Raw genomic sequence first — 26,557 nt, forward strand, 5'->3', positions numbered from 1 at the left:
AATTAATGACGTAATAACATGTAGATTGATTCTTCTTAGATAATAGTAGTTTCTACTAGCTTATCAATGTAACTTTTGTTACTATATCGATTTTTTATTGGATGGAATACTATCTAAATTTCATATTAAAGACACTTGTATTTTATCAAATAGAAATTTTATTGAAATAAAAACACTTTATTCCACAAATGCAATAATTTATCCATACTTCCAGCTTGATAGACATAGGCCTATTCGATTCAGTGATAGAGCTATTGATAAATTCATCTCAACCAAATATACTTAATAATAGCCTGTATCAGAATCGAAGGAAAGGTACCGTAAATCAAAGATAAACCAAATTTGATGTAAATCAATTTAGGAAAGAAGCTCCCACAAACTTGATCAAAATAAATCTGTGGTACAAAGAAACCCATCAGTAGACTGTTTTTCAGTTAGGTAAAACCTTTAATATTATGATGTTATGGACAGTTCCAACACTTTGCATTTACTTTTTAATTTATCAGTTCAAAAGTTTTCTCACACACTTTATTTACACTGTTCTTCCACACTCTAATTACACTGTTATTTCACATTTTATTTACACTTTTATTAAATTTTCCACTCACACTTTATTGACACTGTTCTTCTACACTTCATTTAAACCGTTGTTTTGTAGAATTAAAGTTCTTTCTTCTTTTCGCTTGTATCCATTCTCGGTTCAAAGTTTCATCTTTCGGAAAAGAAAATAGCGTACGGATCGAAACTTTTGGAGTCTTGTTATAATTCCCGCAACAATATCCCATGGTACACAACAGTATCCCATGATTTATAAACCCAAATTCATTATTACTTTTCACAAACGAATATTAGAAGAATGATAAGCAAACCATTTTCATTGAAATGGAAGACCGTGAAAATTGAATTTGTAATTCTAATTTTGTTGATTACAATATCAGATGTGATAACAAGCATCAGCGCTCTTATTTCGCTTGCTTACCGCCAGTAGATCATGGATCTACATGTGATGACGTCATAGTTTATTAGAGATCAGTTGTGGAGCCTGAAGTAATAGTAGGTATTGTGCAAACTGTGGGAGGAAAAATTGGTTTCTTCTCTTCATGTTAAAAGTAATATCTCACAGACTTTAGTCAGGAGACAATGTATCAGACATAAACATGGAAAATTATTTTATTTTGAAAATATCCTCAAATGACATATTGCTTTTGGAACAGTTTTTAAATACTTATTGTTTTTTTTGTCTTGATTTTTGGGGTTTTCAACTTTTGTTTGGTAATTCCATGAAGTTTCTACATTTTTCAAAACGTGGAACAGTGAACGCATAAATTCCCCTTTGTATTTGTATTTTTGTTTATATTACAAGTAGCCCTAAACAGAAAAGAAACAAAATGAATATTATTATGAAATTGAGTTCGTTGGCAAAATACTCACCTGCAGCTCTGTATGTACCCAATATACTAACAACCACTTTCGACAAGTTTTTAACGTATTCAAGGAGCTGGATCAAGCAATGGGTAAGCTGAAGAATTTTTTATAGGTTTGCCACTTTTCAGAAATTCAGAAATCACATCCATTTTTTTTTTTTTGAAAACCGGAATTCTCCATAATTATTTTTCAATAATGTATTGTGTATGTGTATTGACTCAGATAGTATATCGATATAAAAAATAGTTCGCAAATCAAGTGTCGCAAGATCGATAGTTTGACGCAAAAATAGAGATTATCGAGTATTGAGAGTCGAGTCGAGAGTCGAGACTTGATAATAATTTTAATAACATTGCCTTTGCCGAAAAGCCGATGATCCAAACGTAAAACTAGACTACAGCCTAAATGTGATAATTATTCTGAAATACCTTCTCATAGTTTATTTCAAGTTAAATATTTTCTACAACATTAATTTAATTACCATGCCGATCTTGCAACGTATTTTATTAACAAGGTAATTGTAGTTCTGTTTTTAGGTTAGTTTTGCCTTACTGCAGTATTTTTTCGTTTCTTCTATTTTATTTCAGTTTAGTATTTTATGATTGGGAAGATAAATAAACTATTCTGCCTCAATATTTTTTTTGTTTGTTATTAATACTCATCCATGAAAAATAAAAAAATACGGTAACCAAATTGTTGGCAATATTGTAGGTTATCCAAGACCCTTCTTACGGTAGGTCTCCAGTGGGACACTATAGAACCAGGCTTGGCTGTATGATCACATTGGATGCTGGCCACTAACGGTAGAATATGCATGTCGTGTTTACAAATAAACATGTTCATCATCATTCAATAAACAATTAATAAACCACTGGAAAATTACAATTTATAATGATAGAAAGATAATTTAAATAGAGCAGCGAATAAAAAATGCATGAGCTGAGAACAAAATTTAGAAAGAGCCATTTGTAACTTGCTCACATTGAGCGCATCCAGCAAAGTGCATGTCCGCAGTGTGAGAGTTCCCATTGCTCTTTCCATATTTTGTTTCTCATCTGTGCGATCGATCATGCATTACCACGCGTGTACTTGCACATATACGCATCTAATGTGATAATACTTTGAATCAAGCTGAGGCACTAGAATTGTAGGCCTCTTGGTGAGCCGCGCTCTAAACCTGTACCTCGACCTCCTCACCATGTGGGTAGAAGTGAATTTGACGATTTGCTGCCCCTGGGCTATGTTGAGGTCCACTTTATAATAGCAGTGGAGAAGGAAATCTTTGCCTTGCCACTGCCTTTCATGATACCGGTAAATCTGATTCTTGTTAAAAATAAATATATTTTATCCGTCAAGAAAATCAATATGTTGAAAGTTGAATTTGTTTTATATCAAATGTCTGCCAGACAGGCTACCATTGTCACAGATCCAACCTGTACAATAATATCTTATAGATGTTATAATATATAATACAACAATACCAATAAATAATAGATTTTGTTGACTTTACCATAGTCAACAGACGTTTGGATGTACTTCGACTTGTATTGCACTAGAAGTTTAATGGTATTATAATCTATCACTTTCCAGAAGAAAGTCTACAATAATTCAAACTCAAACATTCAAAATGCAGAACAAAGTAAAAGGAAACAATTTACTTGAGGGAAAATCAGTAAAATCGATAGTAGCCTACTGTATTGAATTCCAGTATCTATATTGATACCATAGCTTTACTATCTATCTAAAATTGATACTGTCGATAGGCCTGTAAGTGAACACTGACTCATGCTAAATAATTCTAGCCAAATTATATGCCATCTTGTAATCTTTGAACGACTTACTGTTCCTATGAATGGATGATTTATTGATTATAATGTCAATTGTGGCTGAAATCGATCAATCTGAACCATTTTAAAGTAACTTTATGAATTCCCAAAATTTCTTGGCAAGGGAAATATTTTCAAATCGTAAGTTCCTTCCCACTAGGAATTTCCAACCCACATTACCAGTTACACTCGAGAATAATGTAACTTAATCATATTACATTAGGACATTAGTGAGACATCACCTGTCTGAGCAAGTCGGAGGAATTAGTTCTAATTGCACCTGTAACACGAGGTTTGTAAGCAAATACCCCATTCTATTGCAGCCAACTAGTCACACGGGTTACCAGCCTAGTCTCCAATCTTAGTGTTTCACTGGCTCCCAGCTTACTTTACTCACAATCACCATTGTTGGCTCTCTGGTGTCCAACTAGCGATCCAGTTTATTGGCCTGATGTTATACGAGTCGTAAATCCCATTTTATAAATAATGTTTTATATTGAAGCTATCCAAATCTTCAACATAGACGCTTTTAAATTGTCATTGATACTTTTTATGCTTTGCATCATAAAACAAAACGAATGCTCGGTAATTTTCATGTAGGCCTATTCTAAAATTTATTGTATTTATAGCAAGCACCCATATATTGAGCCTCTCGTTAGAACTTAAACTTAGTGAAAACGTTTAAACTTTAGTAGAAATTTGCAAACTGCCAAACATTTCATGCTATTCATAACTCACTTTTCAAAATTCTCAAAACATGGCAAAGAAGTAAATTTTAAATGGAAAGATCTATTTATTGGTTTAGACCAGGATATTCCTGGGGTTTTTTGTGTCATTCGAATAAAAGCCTTTTTCTTCTCTAAGTGCTGCAGTCCGAAGTGAACCTGAGTTTTCTACACAATTTGCCAGCACTGCTCCCACAATCACTTTTTGTTCCCAGCCTGTTGCTTTGATTGCCACTAGGTCCATCTCACTATCCTGCAGCCATAGGTCTGCCTCAACTTCCTATTACCATATACTAAATAAACAGGGTTGAATCTGAGATATTACCCATCACTCTATAAGCGTTTTTGCCTCTGCACTTGAATTCTTTACTCGTTTATTCGACTGGCATGTTGTTAGTAAAAAATACCAACCTTTTTTGCTTAGTGATATTAAAGAGTATGAGTAGTATATTAACCGCAAATGATAGCCTTTTTCTAATTTAATTGTATTCTTTTTTCAGTAACATAACAAGCAAGAGAACAATATTATCAAGCTCGGTTTGGCTAACTAAGAAAGATCCACCTGATTCAAGCGCATCCTCGTCAACTTCGTCGTCTTCTTCCGACAGTGACTCTGATGATGAAAAAGCAAAGAATAAGAAGCAAACTCAGCAGCCAGGAAACGTGAGCCAGAAACTAAGCTCCTTGCTGCAAAGAATGGTGGAGGTATGCTGCTATTTCCATTTTTAAAGAATATTTGAGCCAGTATCAATTAATTTGATTTGTATTACTAAATAACGTTAACTCGCTCTAAGCATAGTACTTATTACTAAATACAATTTCATTGTACTATAATTGACCTGATTTTGTCTCATCAAGTAAATCATTAAATTTATGTCTTCCTCTTAATAACATGAGAAAGTCTAGAATTAGAAAGAGTTCTAGTTATTGCTAGGAAATTTCTATAGTTTTTCCTGTAGAATGCCACCTAAAGGTGCAATTCCTTTCTTCTCTAGATGCGCGGCTATAAGCAAGCGTATCGAGACGCGTGGTTAGAGCCGTCATGGCTAGAGCACATAACTTGGATTGACTTATTGGATTTTTATGTTTTATGAAAGTTATGGTGATAGATTTATTAGAAGTGTTGATTTTACTGTATGATTGCTTGATGTAGTTACTATATTGTTTTTACGATGCATATTTGAATAATCGAATCCAATGAATTTATAGGTTATGTGCTCTAGCCTTGACGGCTCTAACCACGCGTCTCGAGACGCCTGTAAAGAATTGCACATTTAGCTATCGAGATGCCGCCTATCGTCATGGCTTATTTTCTGCAAATTCTATAAGCCGAATCAGTACATTGCTTTTCAAGGATGAAAATCTAAATATAAAAATGAAGATTAGTAAGTGATAGTATATTCGCTTAGTACAAAAACATGAATTTTCGATGGTAAGTAAATTTTTCGTGTAATGATTCTGTGCAATATGCATTAAAATACTTCATTCAGGAAATTGGCCTTCTAAACCTTAAACTTCCGACAGAATGCCTAAAAATCTCTCTCAAAAAGTATCTGTTCACGATCTACGCTTGCAAAGTGCATAGTCAAAGATATCACAAGAATGTCTGATTATCTGTTTAATAATTATTATCTGCTTTTTTATTGTCTGCAGAGTACGAAACCTACGAACCTAACCATGAGATTGTGGCTTCAACCTAACCTAATCTGTTTTTCTAGCAAGAATTCTTTTAGTTTTCCAACTCGTAAAAACAACTGGTGAAACGTACCACTCATCTTTCCACTGCTTGTTTGGTGTGACCATATTGTACCTCTAGGATAAAATTGGTTAACTCCATACTTTACCTTGACCTGCTGCATAGTTTTATAGTGAGGTCTACGTTATAATGACATTGGAGAAAAAAGTACGTAGGAAAGCATTGCCGATTCTCCAAGTGGCAACCACCTCCAAGCCTTGGAGGTGTGACGTTAACGTGTGGTTCGCGGTCAGATCCATTCCTTCTATAGAGGATAGCTAATACGGATGTAATATTAACTGTTCAATCTTGTATTAAATAATCAGTAGGTATATCAGTAAAATAATCGTGTATATATTTTTTTCGTCAAGAAAATTTACTTTTCAATGACTAAATAATAAATTTTCATAATTGAGATTGAATATTTTGTAGATTCATTATATTTTTACATTAGTAAAAAAACTGGCAACGTTGCCGAGGTAGAAAAGGATAGCGCTATCTGCTTTGTCAAATGATAGACAAGAATATCCACATAAGTTAATCAAATACTGTCTTTATAACGTGGACCTCACTATATTTTCTTGAAATTCTGTCCAAGAGAAACTACAAATACAGTATGATAAATGATAGTCTTTGTTGATTAAAATGTCTTACGGTAGTCAAAATGTCTCACTTATTCTAATTAATTAAATTTTCATTCAAATAATCGGTCTAAAAAAATATTTATAATTTTATGAAGAACTACGGTAACTCTTTTCTTTTTGGCTTTGAAATTTTAGCAACTCAATAAATATTGTCAATGCAATTTCACATTGCATTACTCCAAATATTATTTTTGAATGGTCATTTCTTCATAACTTTGCATTCGCACTTAATTTGAAAGAGTAGGACTGGGAAAATGAATATACATAGGCTACTTGTTGTCACTATTTTTATTGGATTACAAGTTAGCATTAAATTAAATTTACATGTTGAATTGATATTGACTAGGAAATGATTTTACAAAAAATTGATGAAATATTATTTCTTGAATAAACAGTCTTTTAATAAAAGTATACTCCAGTCTTCAGCTTCTAGTGTTAAGAAGGAATTATAGCTTTGGTGTACACTTTCTTATTCACATAAGAATTACCGGTATTAAATGCAGATTGTGAGGTTGATGGTTAGGCCTTTATCTTCTCCTCCTGTGGCTTCTGCTTCAGAGCTGGCTGATTGGTATGTTTGATGGGAATATGACGCTCGTTGTTGTCGATTTCACTGATTATTTTCGGTGCGATGAGTGATAGAATTCCGTCAGATGACAGTTCTGTTTGCACCTTCTCAATGTCCACATTTTCTGGCAATTTGTAGCGGTGACAGAAGTGTCGAGAGATGAATCCTTGCTTGTCCTGTTGTTCTTCGTGCTTGCCTTCAATCACAATATTGTCTCCTGACAGCTTCACTGAAATTTCTTCTGGCTTGAACTGTTGCACGTCCACATTCATTTTGAAGTTGTGTTTGTCTTCCTCAATGTTGGGTATTCGGCTGTCCTCGGTTTCAAGACATCTTTGAGCTCGTTGATTATGATGAGTGACTTGAAGAGGAACGTTCATAAAACGGAATACTGAAGGACGTAGCGCGAAATATTGATCGTAGACTGTCGGATGGTTCAAGATTTTCATGAAATCACGGATCACGTACGGAAACAACGACATGATGCCGAGTTTTATCGAAATTTACGAATATAACTTTCAAACCGCAAGCGAATTTCTCAATTTTCTTCAACTGATAGCTGATTCGACTCGACGTTCGTATTTATAGGATTCAAACGTTGCCTCGAATGTGTGGGAAAGATCTGGAACACGCTCGGCCAATCACAGCTCGTGGATGCTTCGAGAAAGCGCTTGCTATTGGTCGATACGCCTGTTCTCTTTTCGGCGGCTAATTCAAGTTCTTCAAAGTGGTAGAATACTCTAGAATTATCCTCGAAACCGAATAATCGCGTCTAAATCGTTTACGACTTCTAATAAATAGTCTTGGATTTGATAGGATTATCAATGCAGATTATTTTTTCAACAAATAGTCTGATGTCTGTTACTAATACTGTATTCTACGATAATTATATTAACAATAAAAATGTTTGACTACACAAATTGGATAGTTAATTGACTGATTTCTTGTTGAAATTGAAACAGAATGCAATGGCTACGATGCATTACATTAAACAAAATAATCGAAAGAGAAATAAATTGTTTCAATCATCTAAAGTTATCTGTTCTAGGATATATTCAATGTTTCGTTTATTTTTTGCAGTTCACTAAATTTCTTATTGGCTGATATTGAAAATTACTTGTAGGAGATAAGAAATAAAAGTTTTGATAAGTGAAAATTTATAAATATTCAGAATATTTTCGATTCATTAAATGCCATCAATTATGTCAACGAATTCAATTTTGGCATCAAATTGTAGGCATTCCAATAACGATAGAACGAACTTCTAAATAATCGAATTTGGAATTAATAGGATAATTATTTAAAATTGAATTGAAACACTCTACCATTTTTGGGAGTTAAAATTGTTAATTCTTAAATCAATTCTTAAGTTGAAAGAAATCACTTGTAATATTTTTATTGAATTCTGCAATGTTTAAAGAGTATTTTTCGATATAAAAATTTAATAAACTTCTTCATTTTAATAAAGATGTATGTTTTGAAACTAATAGACAATGTTATCTCCATGGGCTGGAGGGACTTTATCTAACTTTGAAAATATATAGATTCGAGTTCATTTTCAAGAGTTAAATAAGTGGAACCAATTGTAAACCATTACAATTAATAATAACATTAAATACATATTAAATCTACTTTAAAAATTGATACGAGTTTTGGAATTAAGAGTTTTGTTTGCTTACTAATGTTTTTTTTTATCTTAGGAAGAGAAAAATATGCCTCTTCAGGAGAAATTAAATCTAGCCAAGCCAAGACAGATACAGAGACAAGAGTACTTGGAGAAGCAAAACGAGAAGAAATACGGTAATTATAATAATTTTTCAATACAGTCAATCCAATTCAAATTCATTCCAAGTGTAGAAATTTTTTATAATTTTCAATTTTTTTATTTCTTAATAAAATGAATAAGCTACTCTTACTGTGGAAATCAAGTTTGCATATTAACTTTGTGGAAATCAAGTTAGTATATTTTGGCGTGTGAGTCACTCTGATTTCCAAAACTTTCAGATCAAATGAAAATTGTTTTTTTCTCATTCTCATTGCTAATTAATGTTTTTTATTAGTATTTTTCTCATTTTAATGTGCTTGGCATCTATTGTGCTATTTTTGTACATTTACGCGTAAATAAACATTTCAATACATGTTTTACTAGGAATACTAAATAACTGTTATTAATTCTTCGTGAGTGAGTCTTTAATGCTTTGTGTGAGTCTAATAATGTTTGCTAATATCCAATTCAACTGTGATGTTCTTGTGTTAACTTCTATTGAAACAAAATCCATTTGAAATTTCAAACAAATATACAATTAGGATAAATTGATATTGTCTTGCAATAAACAGTTGCCACAAAATCTATTCTTATTTTTACTGCATTTTCATTTTGAATGTTCCATGAACATATTATTTTTCTAGGTGAAAAACTTGCTACTGCAGCTAAAGAGGTTGCTGAAGATCTTGGAGGAGATGTCAAACAAACTGAAATGGAATTGTTGGAGAAGCTTCTTTTCAAGAAAACAGCAACTGATGACAGTGGAAAACCTTCTAAATCAAAACATCACCCAGACGAAGATACTAAACAGGATCTTGGAGCTCTATCACTCAGGTGACATGAATTGGTTGAGTTGAATCCACTCTCATGATTCAGTTATTCATATTTAATTATAGTTATTTCAGTTAATTATATTTTCAATTAGCTACTTCACAAGTAAGTTTGCTTAAACATATCATTTATCAACAATCACAATAATTATTATCGATATCTTGATTTTCACATTTGGTCCTATATCGTGCGGTTTTTTCAATTCATGAAATATTACAGTACCTATATTACTAACAATACCTAAATTTAGTTTATATATTTCTGTAATATAGGCTAATTCTTTTTCATTATCGACGATGATTCCACCTGGATAAAAACTATTTTCTCCTACATAGCTTAATTGCTTATTCAAACTTCGATTTGACAGAAGAAAACATCAATTGTTATGGAAATCAATGAAAATAACTATATTTTGAATTCATATTCATACAAATATATTTGATATGTAACTATTTTTTGATAGTCATATTATTTGAATTGAATAAAATTTGATCATGAATAAATATTTTATAGAATAATATAAGTTTTAGGGCCGGTTTCTGAGCTCGGGATTTAGCTAAGTTCTAGACTTTAAACAGCTGGAGTCACAAAATTTGCTTTCCGAACGGGGCGTAGTCGCAGTTTTTATGATAATCTTTATTTTCTCATTTCTATAATTGGAAAAGTTTCTCCTTGACGAAATGAAACATTCCTAAATGATTGAAAATAGGCTAGCTGAAACTTTACACTCTTTTCTCTTTATTTTATTTTGTGTTCAATTTTCTAGTTTTTCGAAATTTAATTTGAACTTGGACTGCGACTACGCCCCGTTTCGAAAAGCCAATTTTCCAACTCCAGCTGTTTCAAGTCTAGAACTTGGCTAAATCCCGAGCTCGGAAACCGGGCCTTAGTGATTGAGAGATTTTGTTGATTGTGCTCAAACACCTCGACATATAACATACTAAATTTATTTTTTATTCTGCAGCTTTAAACTGTTTTCAGTCGATCAATTCCATACAGTGAACAGCGAGCATCCTACTTTCTTCAAAACTTCTCTTAGATATTTTAATTCGGTTAAAAGGATGACTATTAATAATTTGTTACATTGAACCTTGACGAGAAAATAACCTTGTAAAATTTGCTGCTGGTTTTATTTCATCATACAACGAAAAAAGGTGTCCTCTGTTTTACACAAGTCCAGAACAAACTTTTTACATTATATTATATCAATTTTATTTTTTATTTATTCAGTCATGAACAATTATTATTACACTTATGTGAGAAGGCACAACAGGCTTATGCCCAAAACTGCCCCTTCTCAAATTTATACTACAGTCTGAATTAAATTGTAGGTTAACCTACTATTACTTATTAAAATAACAATTTACACTTTATAAACTAACAAATCTTCAATAAAAAATAGATATCTTGATTAACTAGATCTATTACAGTAATGGATTGAAAACGAACTCTATTTCATCCACTTTTCTCCCCGGCAATACTAAAGGGTTTCAATTTTAAATGCACTAGTACTTTCCATATCAGTATTTTCGATTGTTGATGAAGAGTAAAATATTCTCGCTTATTATCAATGGAAAAGTATGAGTGAAGAGTACAACAAAGAAATTTCCAATTGCAAACATGTTTACAATAAATTTGAAATCTCATCTAAAATTTTATGGTGAATTGAGACAAAGATTAATCTCAGTTCGAGTATTAATTTTGAGAGGTATTTTTTTTGGAAACTTTTAGTGAATTCATACTGTTTTCAGTGAACTTCTGTCTGAAATGAAGATTGATAGAACGAAGACGAAACCAGATGCAGCTCCTCAATTCCAATCACGTGCAGACCAAGTTCGCAGCATGATGCGTCATCAGCAGAAGGATGGAAGTCAACGGCCTCAGCAGCGACCACGGAGGCCAATGTCTTTTGACCGGACGTAAGTCTTTTTTGCTCCTAAACATTCTCAAACAAGGTTTGAAAGTTGAAAAAGTTTAAGAATAATGAAAATATATATTCTATATTCGGTCGAGGTAGAACTACGAGTCCTCTCTAATACTCAACCTTGACTAGGCTAATTTTGTGCGAAGAATGAATGTTTCTTATGAATAATTAGGCTTCCATAATAAGAGGTGTTATGTTTGTTAAATGAAGAAAACACCATGAAGTTAATGTGTGCTTATTAATTCAAACTTATTGCACATAACAAAAGTAAAGAATATTGAAGTAGGATGAACTGTAGTTTTGGCTGGCTTCTTTGGTTGAACGAACGAACAAGCCAGAGTCACAGATATTCATACTATGTAATCATATATTGAATTAATGTTGAATAGTTTTGATATGAATGTATGTAAATAATAAATAACTTAATTGTATATATTGAGATACATTTCTATGTAATATTAAGAATTGTCCATTGTATTATTGATTATTGTTCATAACTGGTATATCTCAGTGTTGCCACGTTTGGCGCAGATTAAAACGTGCAGCATCATAACAAGAGGTGTTAGTAAATACTATAAAATGGTTGAAATTGGAGCCGAGCAAGATTGGTTAAATTCCAACTGCAATTCTTGTTCAACTATCACTAATGCATTAATTGTTTATGCTTCTCTTATCCTTCTATCATCGATTTTATAACGGGTTCTAATTTATAATAGTTTATATTGCTCTTATATTATATTAACAAATCAATTGACTGAGCCTTCTCTTCCGTTAGAAGCAGAATTTCTCTACATCTAGATCAGATCTGATTCTCTGGAGAAAGCAAACACATAATGTCGCATTGTATCCTCATCTTAATTGCTCCATTAACAGTATTGGTGAATAAGTCCTTGGAGTGTGGTGTATTTCCTCAGAAATTGAAAGAGTCGAAGATAGTGCCAATCCACAAGAGTGGCGAAGAAAATCTGGCAAATAATTTTCGACCCTATAATCACTATAGGGAATGCACTGGGTAAAATCTATGAAAAAGCAATGTTAATTCGTTTTGTGGAGCATTTGTTTCGAAATGGAATTTTATCATCCGAGCAACATGGATTTCAGAAGGATAAATCAACCAGGTCAGCCATTGCGTCTCTTGTGGAGAATGTAATAGATAGAATGGATAATGGTGAAAGGGCAGTGGGAGTTTTTCTCGATATGAGCAAAGCATTCGATTGTGTGGACCACACTATCTTGTTAAAAAAGTTGGAATAAGTGGGAGTGACTGATGTGGAGCTTGAGTGGTTCAAATCCTATCTTGTGGGTAGAAGTCAGTGTGTGGAGATGACTAGAGAGGAAAATGGGCAAAAAATTAAATACAGATCAAATAATCTTAGAATAAAAACAGGTGTACCACAGGGTTTGATCCTCGGACCATTATTATTCATTTTATATGTTAACGATTTACCACAAATAATAACAAGTGGTAAGGTTTTGATGTATGCTGACGACACATCCTACATTTGTAGTGCAAAGGAGGCAGAAAAATTAGAATTAGATACTTTTGTCAATGTACATGCCATAGCCCAATTCCTCAGTCAACTTAACCTCAAAGTGAACGAAACTAAAACGCAGTTCTTGCAGCTCAAACATAGAAATAATTATAGAGATCTTGAAGAGATAAACGTTCAAATAAATGTAGTGAATGTTGAACAACCTCTGTCTGTGAAATTTCTAGGTGTCTTGCTGGACCAGAACTTGTCTTGGGATAACTATATTGATCATTTGTGCTGTAAAATATCATCTGGAGTGTATGCACTCAGGCAGATTTCAAGATTAAGTACTGGGAACACTATCTTAACATGTACAGTATATCATGTCTTCATAATGTCACATATTCGGTATGCAATATTGGTTTGGGGGGGCTCCAGTCTCAAAAATTTAGATAGAATCTTTAGAATGCAAAAGAGAGCTGTGAGAGCGATTAAAGGTCTTAAGCCATTAGAGTCCTGCAGAGAGTATTTTAAAGATTTAGGACTACTAACTGTGCCTGCACTGTACATTTTCGAAGTGATCATGTATATAAGAGATAAAAAATTTATAAGAAACTGTGACATACATAATTATGACACTAGAAATAAGAGTAAATTTTCTGCACATTACCACAGGACAGCTCAGTATGAAAATAAGCCTTCTTATATGGGTATGAAATTTATGAGTAAACTGCCGTCAGCTTTGAGAGAAAATGAGAATAAGGATATTTTCAAAAAGCTATTGAGAAAATATTTAGCAAACGGGGTTTACTACAGTATTCAAGAATTTATGGATGGAGAATGAGGCTTTTGGGAGGATTAAATTGCAATGTACATTGTGGAATGTGATGTATATAATATATGTTTATATGTATTCCTTTATTTTTTGACAAATAGTCCTTGACGATTTCCTATACTCTTTAAAGAGTCTCCAGGGAGAAAATTTAATCAAATCAAATCTTACTGGGTCTGATCTCATCTAGTGTGAAGAGAATAAGAAAACAAGCATTATTGTTTTTTTTTGGACCGGACTAGAAATTCTCTTTCATTGTAGGAATGCTTTTAAAAATCAGAATGCTTTCTTCGCTAATTTTGAATCTCGGACCAATGATGATATCAGGTCTCTACTTTCATGGTTACAAAAATGTAAAACATTTATCTGAAAAGCAGTTTTTTACTCTCGTTTCCTTATTGATAAAAATCAGATTTCTACTCTCACTTTCACACAAATATAATTATAATTATATACAGAGTCGTCGGTGAATAACTTTGAAACTATTTGAGATATCGATGTGCGGTTTTCGTCTTTTTTTTTCTCTTGAAATTCTGTATCGAAATCATATATCATATGACCTCCTTCTCATTTAAAAAAATGAAGTTGGATCTAAAATGGTTCCTAGATGGCGGACCAAAATTTTGATGCGACAGAAAAGTAATTTTTCCATTCAAATGGGATCCCCAACGAAACCTACTGTCAAATTATCCTTTTAAAAGAAATATTAAGCTGTTTCCATCATTTCCACCAACTTTGTATAATAATATAATCATTCACCTTTTCAACTGTAAAACTGAATAAAAAAGGAGAATAAGTGATAATTTGAGTATGATGTTTGTTATTCAGGAGGACTGTGGAAAGCATCAATCTTTTCGGTGGAGAACCATTCGGTTTCTTCAAAGATTTGAAAGCTGAGGCAGTCAGTAATGAAGTGAAACTTGACGTTTGGGACAAATGCGCCAAAAGAGAGCTTCGATTAGCCGTGACTCAGCCTCCCACCAACATCTATGAAGAAATGATCCAGTGGACGAACAAGGGAATGCTTTGGCACTTCCCCATTGATAACGAACAAGGTAAAGCTTTATCTATTCATCAGTCGATAATTCTTATTTTCTACTGTTGAAAGTAATGAACATATTGAAAATTAACCAACTGAAAAAAAACATGTAATAGTAAAGTACATTATCAATTATTTATTTATCCAATTATTGATACATACATATTACTGTCAATGTTTCGTTAATGTTTATTAACTATATAATGTGTAACTATCATAAGTTCTCATGAAATTATCAAAAATTACCCAACTAAAAAAAACATGTAATAGTAAAGTACATTATCAATTATTTATTTATTCAATTATTGATACATACATATATTACTGTTAATGTATCGTTAATGTTTATTAACTTTATAATGTGTAACTATCATAAATTCTCATGAAATTTCCTTAATTTTGCTCTCATAGCCTACTTTTCCATTTATTATGAAATCGTTTGTTTGTTATCTATATAATGTTAAACTGTCACATATAAAATCTTATTAAATTTGCTCAATCTCACTTCTATACTTTTCCATTTTTAATAAATGTGCTCATATTTCAACAGTCAACATTCAAAAAGAAAGTATGTTTCTTTAGTAATGTTGCTGAAATTATTCAACTAATAAATCATTCCAACCAAATTTTTATAATGCCGAAATTATTGGAAATCAAACTAGGTTTATTGTAACTAGAAGGCACCTTTCACAAATTTGAAATCAGATTCAGTAATTGATGATTCAATTCAATTGATCAAGTTAACGTCAAGCCATTCTTTAAGATCATCTGAATTTTCTTTTCAAATAAGTTCGTCCCCTGAAGTTACAAAAATCCTCTTCCCTTCACCTATTTTGTATTGCACTTGATGATCTCCCAACTTGAAATTGTATGATCCCGTTCCCACGTTCATTTATTTATTTATTATTTTACAAAGACGACTTTCTAGAAGTATTTTAAGCCTAGGTGATGATGATGATGATGGGATGAATGAAGGTAGAGTTATGAATGAATAAAAATTATAGGTACGAATGAAAATTAGAATTTCGAAATTAAACAGCTCATTCATGTTGGACAGCCAGTTTACACGATGCCTCTCGTTCTTAGGTGTAGACATTTCTTTGACAACTCAATCAGCTTCGTTATAATATATTTTTTCTCGTATTTTTAGAGAGGAAGTTGACTTTTAAAACTTTTCTGGTCCATCTGTTATAGTAACCTTCCGTGTAATTGTTTTGTTTTCTGAAAGTAAATTGACAAAAAAGAAGCGGTTGACTCTGTGGTTGCGCTGATAAGCTATCGATAAAATAAGTCAAGATCCATGTGCCAGCTACTCCCGTTGTATGGGTGACCATTTGAAGAGCTGACTTCCAAAATAATATCATTTGAGTTGAATAAAAATGTTATGCAGCTTAATTGACATGCATTGAATCTTCAGTTCCTTATCTTACTATTTTTATTGCTTTATTTATTTTTCACATTGTGCACAAATTGATGATATTATCATATGACACATTGGTGATATTGTCACAAAGCCAAAGTGATGATATTAGGTATCTTCTTTCATGGTCAAAAAAGTGTTTCTCTGGAACGCAGAGAAACATTTCTCTGGAAGGCAGTTTTTCACTCTCGTTAATTTTCTGAAATAACTAAATTTTTCTCAAGTTTTCGGTTATTATTAATTAAGTAATATATTGAATTCTAATAGAGTTCCGATGTCATTGGACTGAATAAAAAATTTTTAGTTTTTGGACAGAAAATTGAACTCGAACATTCTTGAAAGAGAAATTTAACCTATATCTTTTGGAAATGTTCTGTTTATGAAATTTGGAAAAAGAAGTTTTTGGCTAAGCCTGTTGCTCTCTCCCAGTCATTGCTATATGATTTGTAATAATAATACAATTATTGTATTAAATAATGGAATAAATAAATAAACTGAAATAAGGATAGGCACCCCAGACTCATGCCCAAAAATTATCCAATTTCATATTAGTCTAGGCAACGAATGCTCAAAAAAAGGTATAGAGGGAAAAGTTTGTAACACAATTTTTGACTCCGCAGCTCTTATAAGGATAGTAAGGTGGTAAACATATCAAAAGTCCTCACTTCTTCCCCCTGTGTTAAGGGGATGGGGGTGGTTTGAAAGTACCATATTTTGGTTCTTTGCATATATTGAACAATATGCGCCTTTCGGAAATTTTTGTGAAATACAAAATTAAAGATTACAAATTAGCCTATTAGTTTCATTTGTAACATTTTCCCATATCTCTTCTAGTTTTCTAGGTATGTGCACTCAAAGTTGTCGCATTTTGAAAAAACCCCTTCCGGCTCCGATTTTTTCATCTTTTTGACCATATAAATTTCCAACGGATTGAAAAAATCCGTGCTAATCATGAGCTCATAGAGTATCATATCCTCTTCAATTTTATGTATTGTTTTACGCATCGCCCTACGATTGTTGAAGCCGTTATAGTGTTAAGTGTAAAATCTTCAGTTTAACAACAATATATCAATTGACAGGGAAATTTGGAGGGAACGTTTGGAACACAATATTTGACTTCGCAGCTTTGTTTGGAATTTGAGAATATATGCTCTCTATGGAGAGCCGGAAGGGGTTTTCTTCAAAGTGTGACATCTACGAGAGCTCATACCAAGAAAACTAGAAGAGATATGGGAAAATTTTACAAATGAAACTTGTAGGTTTCTAATTTGTAATCTTTAATTTTGTATTTCACTAAAAATTGTATTCCAGCTTTTGTAGTCAATATAGACGTAAAAAAGGGGGTGTGCTTGCAATTTATATTGTAGTTCTGATTTTTTAATATATCATTTGGGTACATAAGAGAAGTCCAGAACCAATTTATTCATGCAAAATTTCCTTGTTTGCTAGATACAGAGTGGCCCAAAAACCTCGTTTTTCGGCTCATTTTCCAGTTTTCAGCTATTTCTGCCAAATCTCGTAAACGGACAGAAAATTTGCACTTGCCTTTTTTTCAGATCATAAAATTCTGAATAAAATGAGATCATTCGGAACTCTCTATCTCCAATGAGTACTGAGTTATGATTTTTCAAAAATGAGTTCAAAAATACGCCCAGAGGGATTTTGAATTACACATCTAAATGGTAGCAATCGGAAGATATTGTTGATCAAAAACTAAAATTCATCAAAATTGATTTTTTCTTCAAATTTCACTCATTTTTGAAAAATCATAACTCAGTACTCATTGGAGATTCGAATAATTTGAGAGTTCCGAATAATCTCATTCTATTCAGAATTTTATGATCTGAAAAAAGTCGAGTGCAAATTTTGTCCGATTACGAGATTAGCAGAAATAGCTGAAAACTGGAAAATGAGCCGAAAATACGAGGTTTTGGGCCACTCTGTATCTAGCTCAAGGAAATTTTGCATGATTAAATTGGCTCTTGACTTCTCTTATTTACCCAAATAATATATTAAAAATCAGAACTACAATATAAATTTCATGCACCAATGTATATAGTGACTGGACTAATATTGTTCGAGATGTATGCAAAAAACCAAAATGTGGTACTTTCAAACCACCCCCACCCCCTCAGCACAGGGGGTAGGAGTGAGGAATTTTCATATGTTACCCCTTACTAACCTTATAAGAGCTGCGGGGCAAAATTGTGTTCCAAACTTATCCCTCTAAAATCTCTCATTGACTGGACTATAAATATACACTACTCCAAAAAATAATCCACACTCTTTAAATGTCAGAACAACTAGCAAATTTTGAATCAAATAGATATTATTAAAGCTGTCTTACTCTATGTGAGGATTCATCATTTGTGTATTTATCATTTTTTTTCAAATTTTGTTATAATTGGTGCAACATTAATTATATTTTTCAGGATTGGAAAAAGAGAAGCAGGTGTACTTCTCTGAGCATGTTCATCTTGAGCATCACCTGGAGGGTTGGTGTCCAGACAAGGGCCCGATTCGCAACTTCATGGAACTTGTTTGTGTTGGACTATCAAAGAATTACTGGCTAAGTGTCGAAGAAAAGAAAGAATACATCGACTGGTTCAGGGACTTCTTTGTTAGAAAACGAGAAATGATCAAAGAAATTGGTGCGGGTGACATCCAGCCTGAAGTTTAGTGATGAAATGTTTGTAGTTAGTGTTAGAAAAAGTTGATCCATCTTAAATGTTTATGAGATACTGGTGAGTTTTGTTCCTTTTTCACTACTACCTATCTACCTACTGGTGCTGATTAACTCATCACAGTGATGTGTATTACACTCTTCTATTTATTTATTCATTTATTTCTCTATGTATTCTCTATGACCTCCTGTAAATGGGGTTTTTGGATCTATGTATGCTAATACATAGTATAATAATAATTCCATAGTATCATAGTATAATAATTCCATATTCTATAGTATAATATTCATCTTTGCCCATACCAGAAAAATAGGTGCCCTCATTTCTAATACTCACAGCTCTGGTCACAACTTTGTCCATCAAACTATTGATCCTACGTATGTTATAATCCAAATATCTTGGCTTTACAAGTTTCTAAGTATTTATCCATAATTGAAAGAACAAGACGTTGATATTGTCAATACCACTATATTTATTCAAAAAAAAATCCCAATTAACGGAATGACTTGAAATTTAGATCTTAAGGTCCTTACAATATAAGGATCCGAACAATTTCAATCAAATGCCATTCAAGATGGCGGCTGAAATGGCGAAAACGTTGTCAAAAACAGGGTTTTTCGCGATTTTCTCAAAAACGGCTCCATTGATTTTTATCAAATTCATAACTAAAATATTCATTGATAAGCTTTATCAACTGTCACAAGTCCCATACCTGTAAAAATTTCAGGAGCTCCGCCCCATCTATGCAAAGTTTCATTTTAGACTCCTAATTATCAGGCTTCAGATACAATTTAAACAAAAAATTCCGAATGGAAAAGATTGAACATGAAAATCTCTACAATTAATGCTCAGTAACTTTTTCACCTAAAATTTAAAATAAGCTCGAAATTCGAGAAAATGTTTTTATTTCTATTGCAAACTGTTGGTAACTGTTGATTCTATTAAATCATTCACTATGAAGAGATAGCAGACCTCGTGTGTCTCCAGCGCTATTGTCCTGTCACCAGCTGGCTAAGATCTTTGAATAGTAGACTTGAGATGCGCGTGAACACTATCTAAGCGTCATGTGATCAATTTTCATAACGGCAAGGAAAGTTGTGTGAGTGCGCCACACCAGATTTTTATTTGAATAAATATAGTGGTATTGACAATATCAACGTCTTATTCTTTCAATCATTAATCAACTTGGAGTGTGATAGTGAGCGCTGCCGTCATTTTTATACTTTCTTGAATGAAACGTGGAACGATCAACAGATTATTGAATTTTGAAATTTTTAATGCTATAAAGTTTTATTTTTATATTGCGCATGATACCCACATGATCGATCTTTTTGCTTGTGCGTGGGTAATGGCGAGTGAGATTGATTGATTGATTGATTGATTGAGTACTTTATTTATGTAGATTACAATATATACTGTCTTATACACTTATATACAATAGCTTACAATACAGCAAAGTTATAGATGAATTTACATTATATAGACTAAGAAAATAATTGTTGAACTGTATATGATATGAAAAAAGCAATTTGTAATATAATAACTGTAGATAATAATTATATTGTTATGCATCTACATAAATTGGCGGAGGTTTGGACATATCAATGTCCATTCTTCGGAAAGAATATTAAAAATATCCTCCCCACTAACTCTCTACCAAAACGTTAATTTCATTATTTAAACTAAGGATTTATTTATTAATGGAAATATTGTGAAAGTTTTAATCAATATGAATATTTAAGAGAAAAAAAAAAACAGAAAATTTATAAAGTAGAATAATTATATAGGTAGATAAGATCAAATAATTAATAATTGATTAATAAAATGAAGTATGCTGAAAGTATGCTGAAAATGAAGTATGCTGAAAAGATCAGGGTAATCAACTTTCAGTAAAATACAGCAGTATGCAGTGAATAATTGAAATAACATGAGTTTATAATATATATATATATATTATATATATATATATATATATATATATATATATATATATACAATTCGTTCTATAACAGGTTTAAAGGTTTGTATTTGTGGGATGGGTGGGGATGGTTGTCATGTGATCGTTCTAGGGCCGGACAGTTTCAGTCATTTGTTCCAAAAGATGTTTTTTTAAAGTCAGGATGAAGCTCGCTCGGCTCTCGATGGACCTGATAGAAACAGGAAGTGCATTCCATGCACGACAGGCACTGACTAAGAAGGATTTTGTGAAAATAGTAGTTCGATGATTGGGTATCCTTAAAGTACTATCTCCGGTTCTAGTATGTGAAGCATCTATCCTCCTACCTTCGGAGACAAATTGAAATCATCTTTAAAATAGTTCGGATTACCGTATTTCAAGATATCTCTAACAAGCTTGACTATTCGAAAAAGCCTCTGATCGGGAAGCTTTAATGTTGAACTAGCAATGTGGGCTGGGGTGATATGATCATGGCGTTGGAGAGAGTAGACAAAACGTAGACAATAATTTTGGCAACGCTGTATTTTATCATTCAGAGTGACTTGCATATCGTTAAGAACAGAATTACAATACATTAAATGTGGGAAGATGAGAGATTGAACCAATAATAATTTAATGTTTCTAGGGAGAATATCGTGCATTTTCTTCAATGCATGCATGGCTGAGAATACCTTTTTACAAGTTTTGTTCACTTGTTCTGACCAGTCAAGAGTATTATTCATAATAATGCCTAAATTTTTAACAGAGCTACAGTAAGGAATGTCATTACCATCTACACTAATTTTGTGAATCGATTCATAGTCAATATTGTTTATAAGACGAGAATATCCAATTATAATGGGCTGTGTTTTGATGGGATTAAGCTTAAGGCCATTTTTCTTTGTCCATTCCACTATCGAATTGATATCCTGATTCATTATTCCAACTGTTTCGTTAATTTTTGTTATGGGACAGCTTAAATATATTTGAAGGTCGTCTGCATAAGTATGGAAACTGGAGAATTTGATAATGGAAGAAAGGTCATTAGCATACAAAGTGAAGGGAGATGTGAAATGTGTGAAAAGTGAATAAAGTGAAATGAGAGGGAGATTTGATGAGATGATCAAACGTCCATGCCTACCAGAGGGATTCGAACCCTCGACCAGGTAGCGATAGCAGACTGAAGGGTGCAACACCTTAGTGTCGTCTCTGATATCTTGAAATAGCAATAATTGCAATAAAAGTGTGTCCTGTTATGTGTAATTTATTATTTATTTTATTTATTTATTTTATTGCCAATTCATAAATTAATAATATTCATATATTACAAAATTTTCATAATTTGACCAATTTTAAAAATATAAAAACAATAAAACATAATTTCATTTTGTAAACAAAATATTATAAAACTAAATAAAATAAGAATAATATATGATTTTACTCTTAAATAAAATATTTTTAAAACTAGGCATCACCAGCAAAAAGAAAAAACTCTTTGCCCGCTGGTGAGAGTTGCAAAATAACGAAGAAAAAAAAATAATATTTCGAAAATAATTCTAAAAATTTAGGTTTAAATTCAACTGATAAATAAACAATTACAATAGAATCAGCAAAAATCAAACAAAACATTCCAAAGAGCAGAAAAAATACAGAGATCAAAAAACAAAAATGAATAACTATTTAAAATGCTATGCCTGATAAGGAAAAGAAATACTCCCTCTTAATCCACTCTTTCATGGTTTTTTTATTAATTTTTAAATTTAAATCAAAAGGTATTTCATTGATCAGTTTACTGCTCGTATAAATAAGCTGCCTTCTGATCAATGAAAGTTTTGTAGGATAAACTTTGTATTTCTCTATTACAGCTGGTCTGAAATGATAAAGGTTCTTGTTCAGCTTTCGGAAGATACTTTTATTTTTCATTAGGTACTTTAACAGGACTTTGATATAGAGTTGTCTCACTGTAAAAACATCAAAATCTTTGAAAATTAGATTTGTTGGGTATAACCTTGGTTTGTTTAAGATGGTCTTTATTATATTTTTCTGAATGATAAAGAGATTTTCCATGTGCACATCATATGCAGCACCCCATATTACTAAACCATATTGTAAAACTGATTGAACAATGGCATGGTAAACAGTTTTTAAGTGATTTAAATTCAGTATTTTGTTTAATTTATGGAATTTATAAGAAATATATTTTAGTTTTTTACACAGAAAAGAAATGTGAGGCTGCCATTTCAAGTTTTCATCAATTATTACTCCAAGATATTTAGTATTATTCACTTTTTCTATTTCTGGGCAGTTACATATTTGAAGATTTGAGCAAAGTGAATGCAGTCTCAGCTTGAAATGGTTTTCTGGTTTTCCTGTTGAATTTGGTGAAAAAGTTATGTATTTTGTTTTATTTATATTTAAACTCATGGTGTTTATGTCAAGCCATCTTTTTACTGTCAATAGATCACTTTCTGCATTACTAAACAAGCTCCGCCAATCAGCACTATTGAAGATTATTGCTGTATCGTCGGCAAATGACACAATCCTGCCATTTTTCAATTTTAATTTCAAAAGATCATTAACATAGATGAGGAATAAAACAGGGGATAAGACTGTACCCTGAGGTAGGCCATAAGAATTGAGGTTTAAGGTGCTTTTCTGTGAATTTAAGTACAATATTTGGGATCTATCCTGTAAATAGCTTTTGAATAAATCTAAAGTAATTCCCCTTATTCCTATTTTTTGTAATTTCTTAAAAAGGGTTTCATGTGGTATTGTATCGAAAGCTTTTGATAAGTCTAAAAATATTGACATGGTTTTATTTCTGTTGTTTAAATTACCACTAATCTGATTCACAAAACTACACAATGCGTCTTCTGTGCTTTTAATTCTTTGAAAACCAAATTGCTGTTTCTCTATAACATTTTATTTGTCTAAGAAGTTGATTAACCGTAGTTTAATAAGTTTTTCAACAATTTTAGCTAAATTGCTTAAAAGGCTGATTGGCCTGTAGTTATTGGGTTTAGTCTTGTCACCCCCTTTGAATATTGGTTTCAACTTTGCAATTTTGAAGTGATCAGGGAAAGTACCTGTTACAAAAATTTTGTTAGTAATATCAGCTAGAGGCGCCGCTATATACTGAGCAATTTGTTTCAAAGTGAAGTTTGAAATGTTATCTGTCCCAGGACTAGCATTATTTTTCAATTTAGATATGACTTCTTCTACTTCTGAAGCTTCAACTGGAGTTAGAAACCATGAGTTTTGAAGGGTACCATAGTTATTAAATTGCAGAACCTCTTCATTCCTACTGACATCTATAGCTTCTGCATGTCTCATACCTACTTCCGCGAAGAACTTGTTCAATGTCGATGCTTCCATTTTATGTCTTCATTAGCATGATTACTTTCGTCTATAATATCATTTATGTATTTCCAGAGAGTTCTGGGGTTTTGACTATTTTTATTTATTTCATTTGTATAATAGCTATTTTTTGTTGTAATTATCAATTTATTCAAAGTGTTTTTATACAATCTTAAATCTTCTTTTAATTATGATTCTATAATGAGGTCTACGTTATAACGGCAGTGTTTGATTGAAATTGGTGTTGCTATCGACTATCCTCGACTATAATTCGACAAGGCAGATAGCGCTATCCCTTTCTACCTCCGTAACGTTGCCAGATCGTTTTTAAACAATTTAGATTGTTAAAAATGATACTTTGACCCTGAGTAATTATCAATTACTAAAATTAATTAATGTTATTAATTAACAAAATATTACATATCAATTATCAATATGTATAATTAAATCACTTTAAAATATATTTTCTACACGAATAAAATATAATTCATATTATTTTTTAGCATGAATGAACAGAGTTAAAATCACACCATTGTATAATGGTATCTTCTATCTTCTATAGATGGCAGAGAATCGGCAATGCTGTTCTTTTTTCTTTCTCCACTGCTATTATAACGTGCTTGTCAAGAAAGGCCTAATATGAACTACAAAGTAGCAGATACATTAAATCTTTAGTTATTAAAATTGGTCATATAGTGTTTTTTGTTAATTAAAAATACAAATGACGACAGAAAAACGACCTGCGTGATTTTAGATATCACTGAAAATATAATTTCAAATTGATTCATGATTTAACTAGTGATAATGTTATATGATTCATGATTTAACTCGTGATAATGTTATAATTAATGACCTTCAGTCATTTCTCAAGAACATTACCACATTATTGTATTGTAATCGATAATATTTTCATGAAACTTTGAGGATAAATAATATCATTTTTATCTAATGCATTCGAAAAAATATTCTCAAGATTAATTATAGTAAATTCAGATGAATTCAAGGACATTGGAATTTGTGTTTTAAGAACAAACTTTGAGAAGCGTACTAAAGCTCTGTTCTACTTTAAACAAACAATGTTGATAAAGTATTCATGAAAATAGTTTGTACGTGCATGTATGACCCCTCAAAATCCAAACACCGCGATAAAAGCAAATTCATTTCTTAAAAGTGAACTCATCTATGTAAAATGTGATTATTAAATTGCAAACTGTTGACAACTGTTGGTTCTAGTAAATCATTCACTATGAAGAGATAGCAGACCTCGTGTGTCTCCAGCGCTATTGTCCTGTCACCAGCTGGTTAAGATCTTTGAATAGTAGACTTGAGATGCGCGTGAACACTAGCTAAGCGTCGTGTGATCAATTTTCAGAACGGTAAGGAAAGTTGTGTGAGTGCGCCACACCAGATTCTTATTTGAATAAATATAGTGGTATTGACAATATCAACGTCTTATTCTTTCAATCATTAATCAACTTGGAGTGTGATAGTGAGCGCTGCCATCATTTTTATACTTTCTTGAATGAAACGTGGAACGATCAACAGATTATTGAATTTTGAACATTTTAATGCTATAAAGTTTTATTTTTATATTGCGCATGATACCCACATGATCGATCTTTTTGCTTGTGCGTGGGTAATGGCGAGTGAGAGGGAGATTTGATGAGATGATCAAACGTCCATGCCTACCAGAGGGATTCGAACCCTCGACCAGGTAGCGATAGCAGACTGAAGGGTGCAACACCTTAGTGTCGTCTCTGATATCTTGAAATAGCAATAATTGCAATAAAAGTGTGTCCTGTTACGTGTAATTATGATTCTATAGTGAGGTCTACGTTATAACGGCAGTGTTTGATTGAAATTGGTGTTGCTATCGACTATCCTCGACTATAATTCGACAAGGCAGATAGCGCTATCCCTTTCTACCTCCGTAACGTTGCCAGATCGTTTTTAAACAATTTAGATTGTTAAAAATGATACTTTGACCCTGAGTAATTTCAATTCAATTATTAAAATTAATTAACAAAATATTTCATATCAATTATCAAAATGTATAATTAAATCACTTTAAAATATATTTTCTCCACGAATAAAATATAATTCATATTATTTTTTAGAATGAATGAACAGAGTTAAAATCACACCATTGTATAATGGTATCTTCTATAGATGGCAGAGAATCGGCAATGCTGTTCTTTTTTCTTTCTCCACTGCTATTATAACGTGCTTGTCAAGAAAGGCCTAATATGAAGTACAAAGTAGCAGATCCATTAAAGCTTTAGTTATTAAAATTTGTCATATAAAGTGTTTTTTTGTTAATTAAAAATACAAATGACAGAAAAACGACCTGCGTGATTTTAGATATCACTGAAAA

The 26,557-nt window shown here is 32.2% G+C and overlaps 2 protein-coding genes across 2 annotated transcripts; one reads left to right on the forward strand and one right to left on the reverse strand.

Annotated features, from left to right (window-relative positions):
* Positions 1 to 1,737: 1,737 nt before the first annotated feature.
* LOC111064219 (28S ribosomal protein S31, mitochondrial) lies at positions 1,738 to 18,947 on the forward strand. Its single transcript, XM_022351911.2, has 7 exons — positions 1,738 to 1,939; positions 4,477 to 4,681; positions 8,624 to 8,723; positions 9,333 to 9,522; positions 11,271 to 11,438; positions 14,576 to 14,802; positions 18,639 to 18,947. The coding sequence occupies exons 1-7, from the start codon at positions 1,908 to 1,910 to the stop codon at positions 18,884 to 18,886; spliced, it is 1,170 nt and encodes a 389-aa protein (XP_022207603.2). The 5' UTR covers positions 1,738 to 1,907; the 3' UTR covers positions 18,887 to 18,947.
* On the reverse strand, positions 6,626 to 7,527 carry LOC111064220 (alpha-crystallin A chain). Its single transcript, XM_022351912.2, has one exon. It carries the CDS (start codon positions 7,403 to 7,405, stop codon positions 6,875 to 6,877), a length of 531 nt encoding a protein of 176 aa, XP_022207604.2. The 5' UTR covers positions 7,406 to 7,527; the 3' UTR covers positions 6,626 to 6,874.
* Positions 18,948 to 26,557: the final 7,610 nt, after the last annotated feature.

Source organism: Nilaparvata lugens, chromosome 1 (genome assembly GCF_014356525.2).
Source record: "Nilaparvata lugens isolate BPH chromosome 1, ASM1435652v1, whole genome shotgun sequence".
In the NCBI taxonomy this organism is placed as follows: Eukaryota; Metazoa; Arthropoda; class Insecta; order Hemiptera; family Delphacidae; genus Nilaparvata; species Nilaparvata lugens.

Coding starts and splice junctions, on each gene's coding strand:
- LOC111064219 (XM_022351911.2), top strand. CDS start 1,908: ATGCCGATCTTGCAACGTATTTTATTAACAAG. Junction 9,523..11,270: donor CTTGGAGCTCTATCACTCAG/GTGACATGAATT, acceptor TACTGTTTTCAG/TGAACTTCTGTCTGAAATGA. Junction 14,803..18,638: donor CCCCATTGATAACGAACAAG/GTAAAGCTTTAT, acceptor TATATTTTTCAG/GATTGGAAAAAGAGAAGCAG.
- LOC111064220 (XM_022351912.2), bottom strand. CDS start 7,405: ATGTCGTTGTTTCCGTACGTGATCCGTGATTTCATGAAAATCTTGAAC.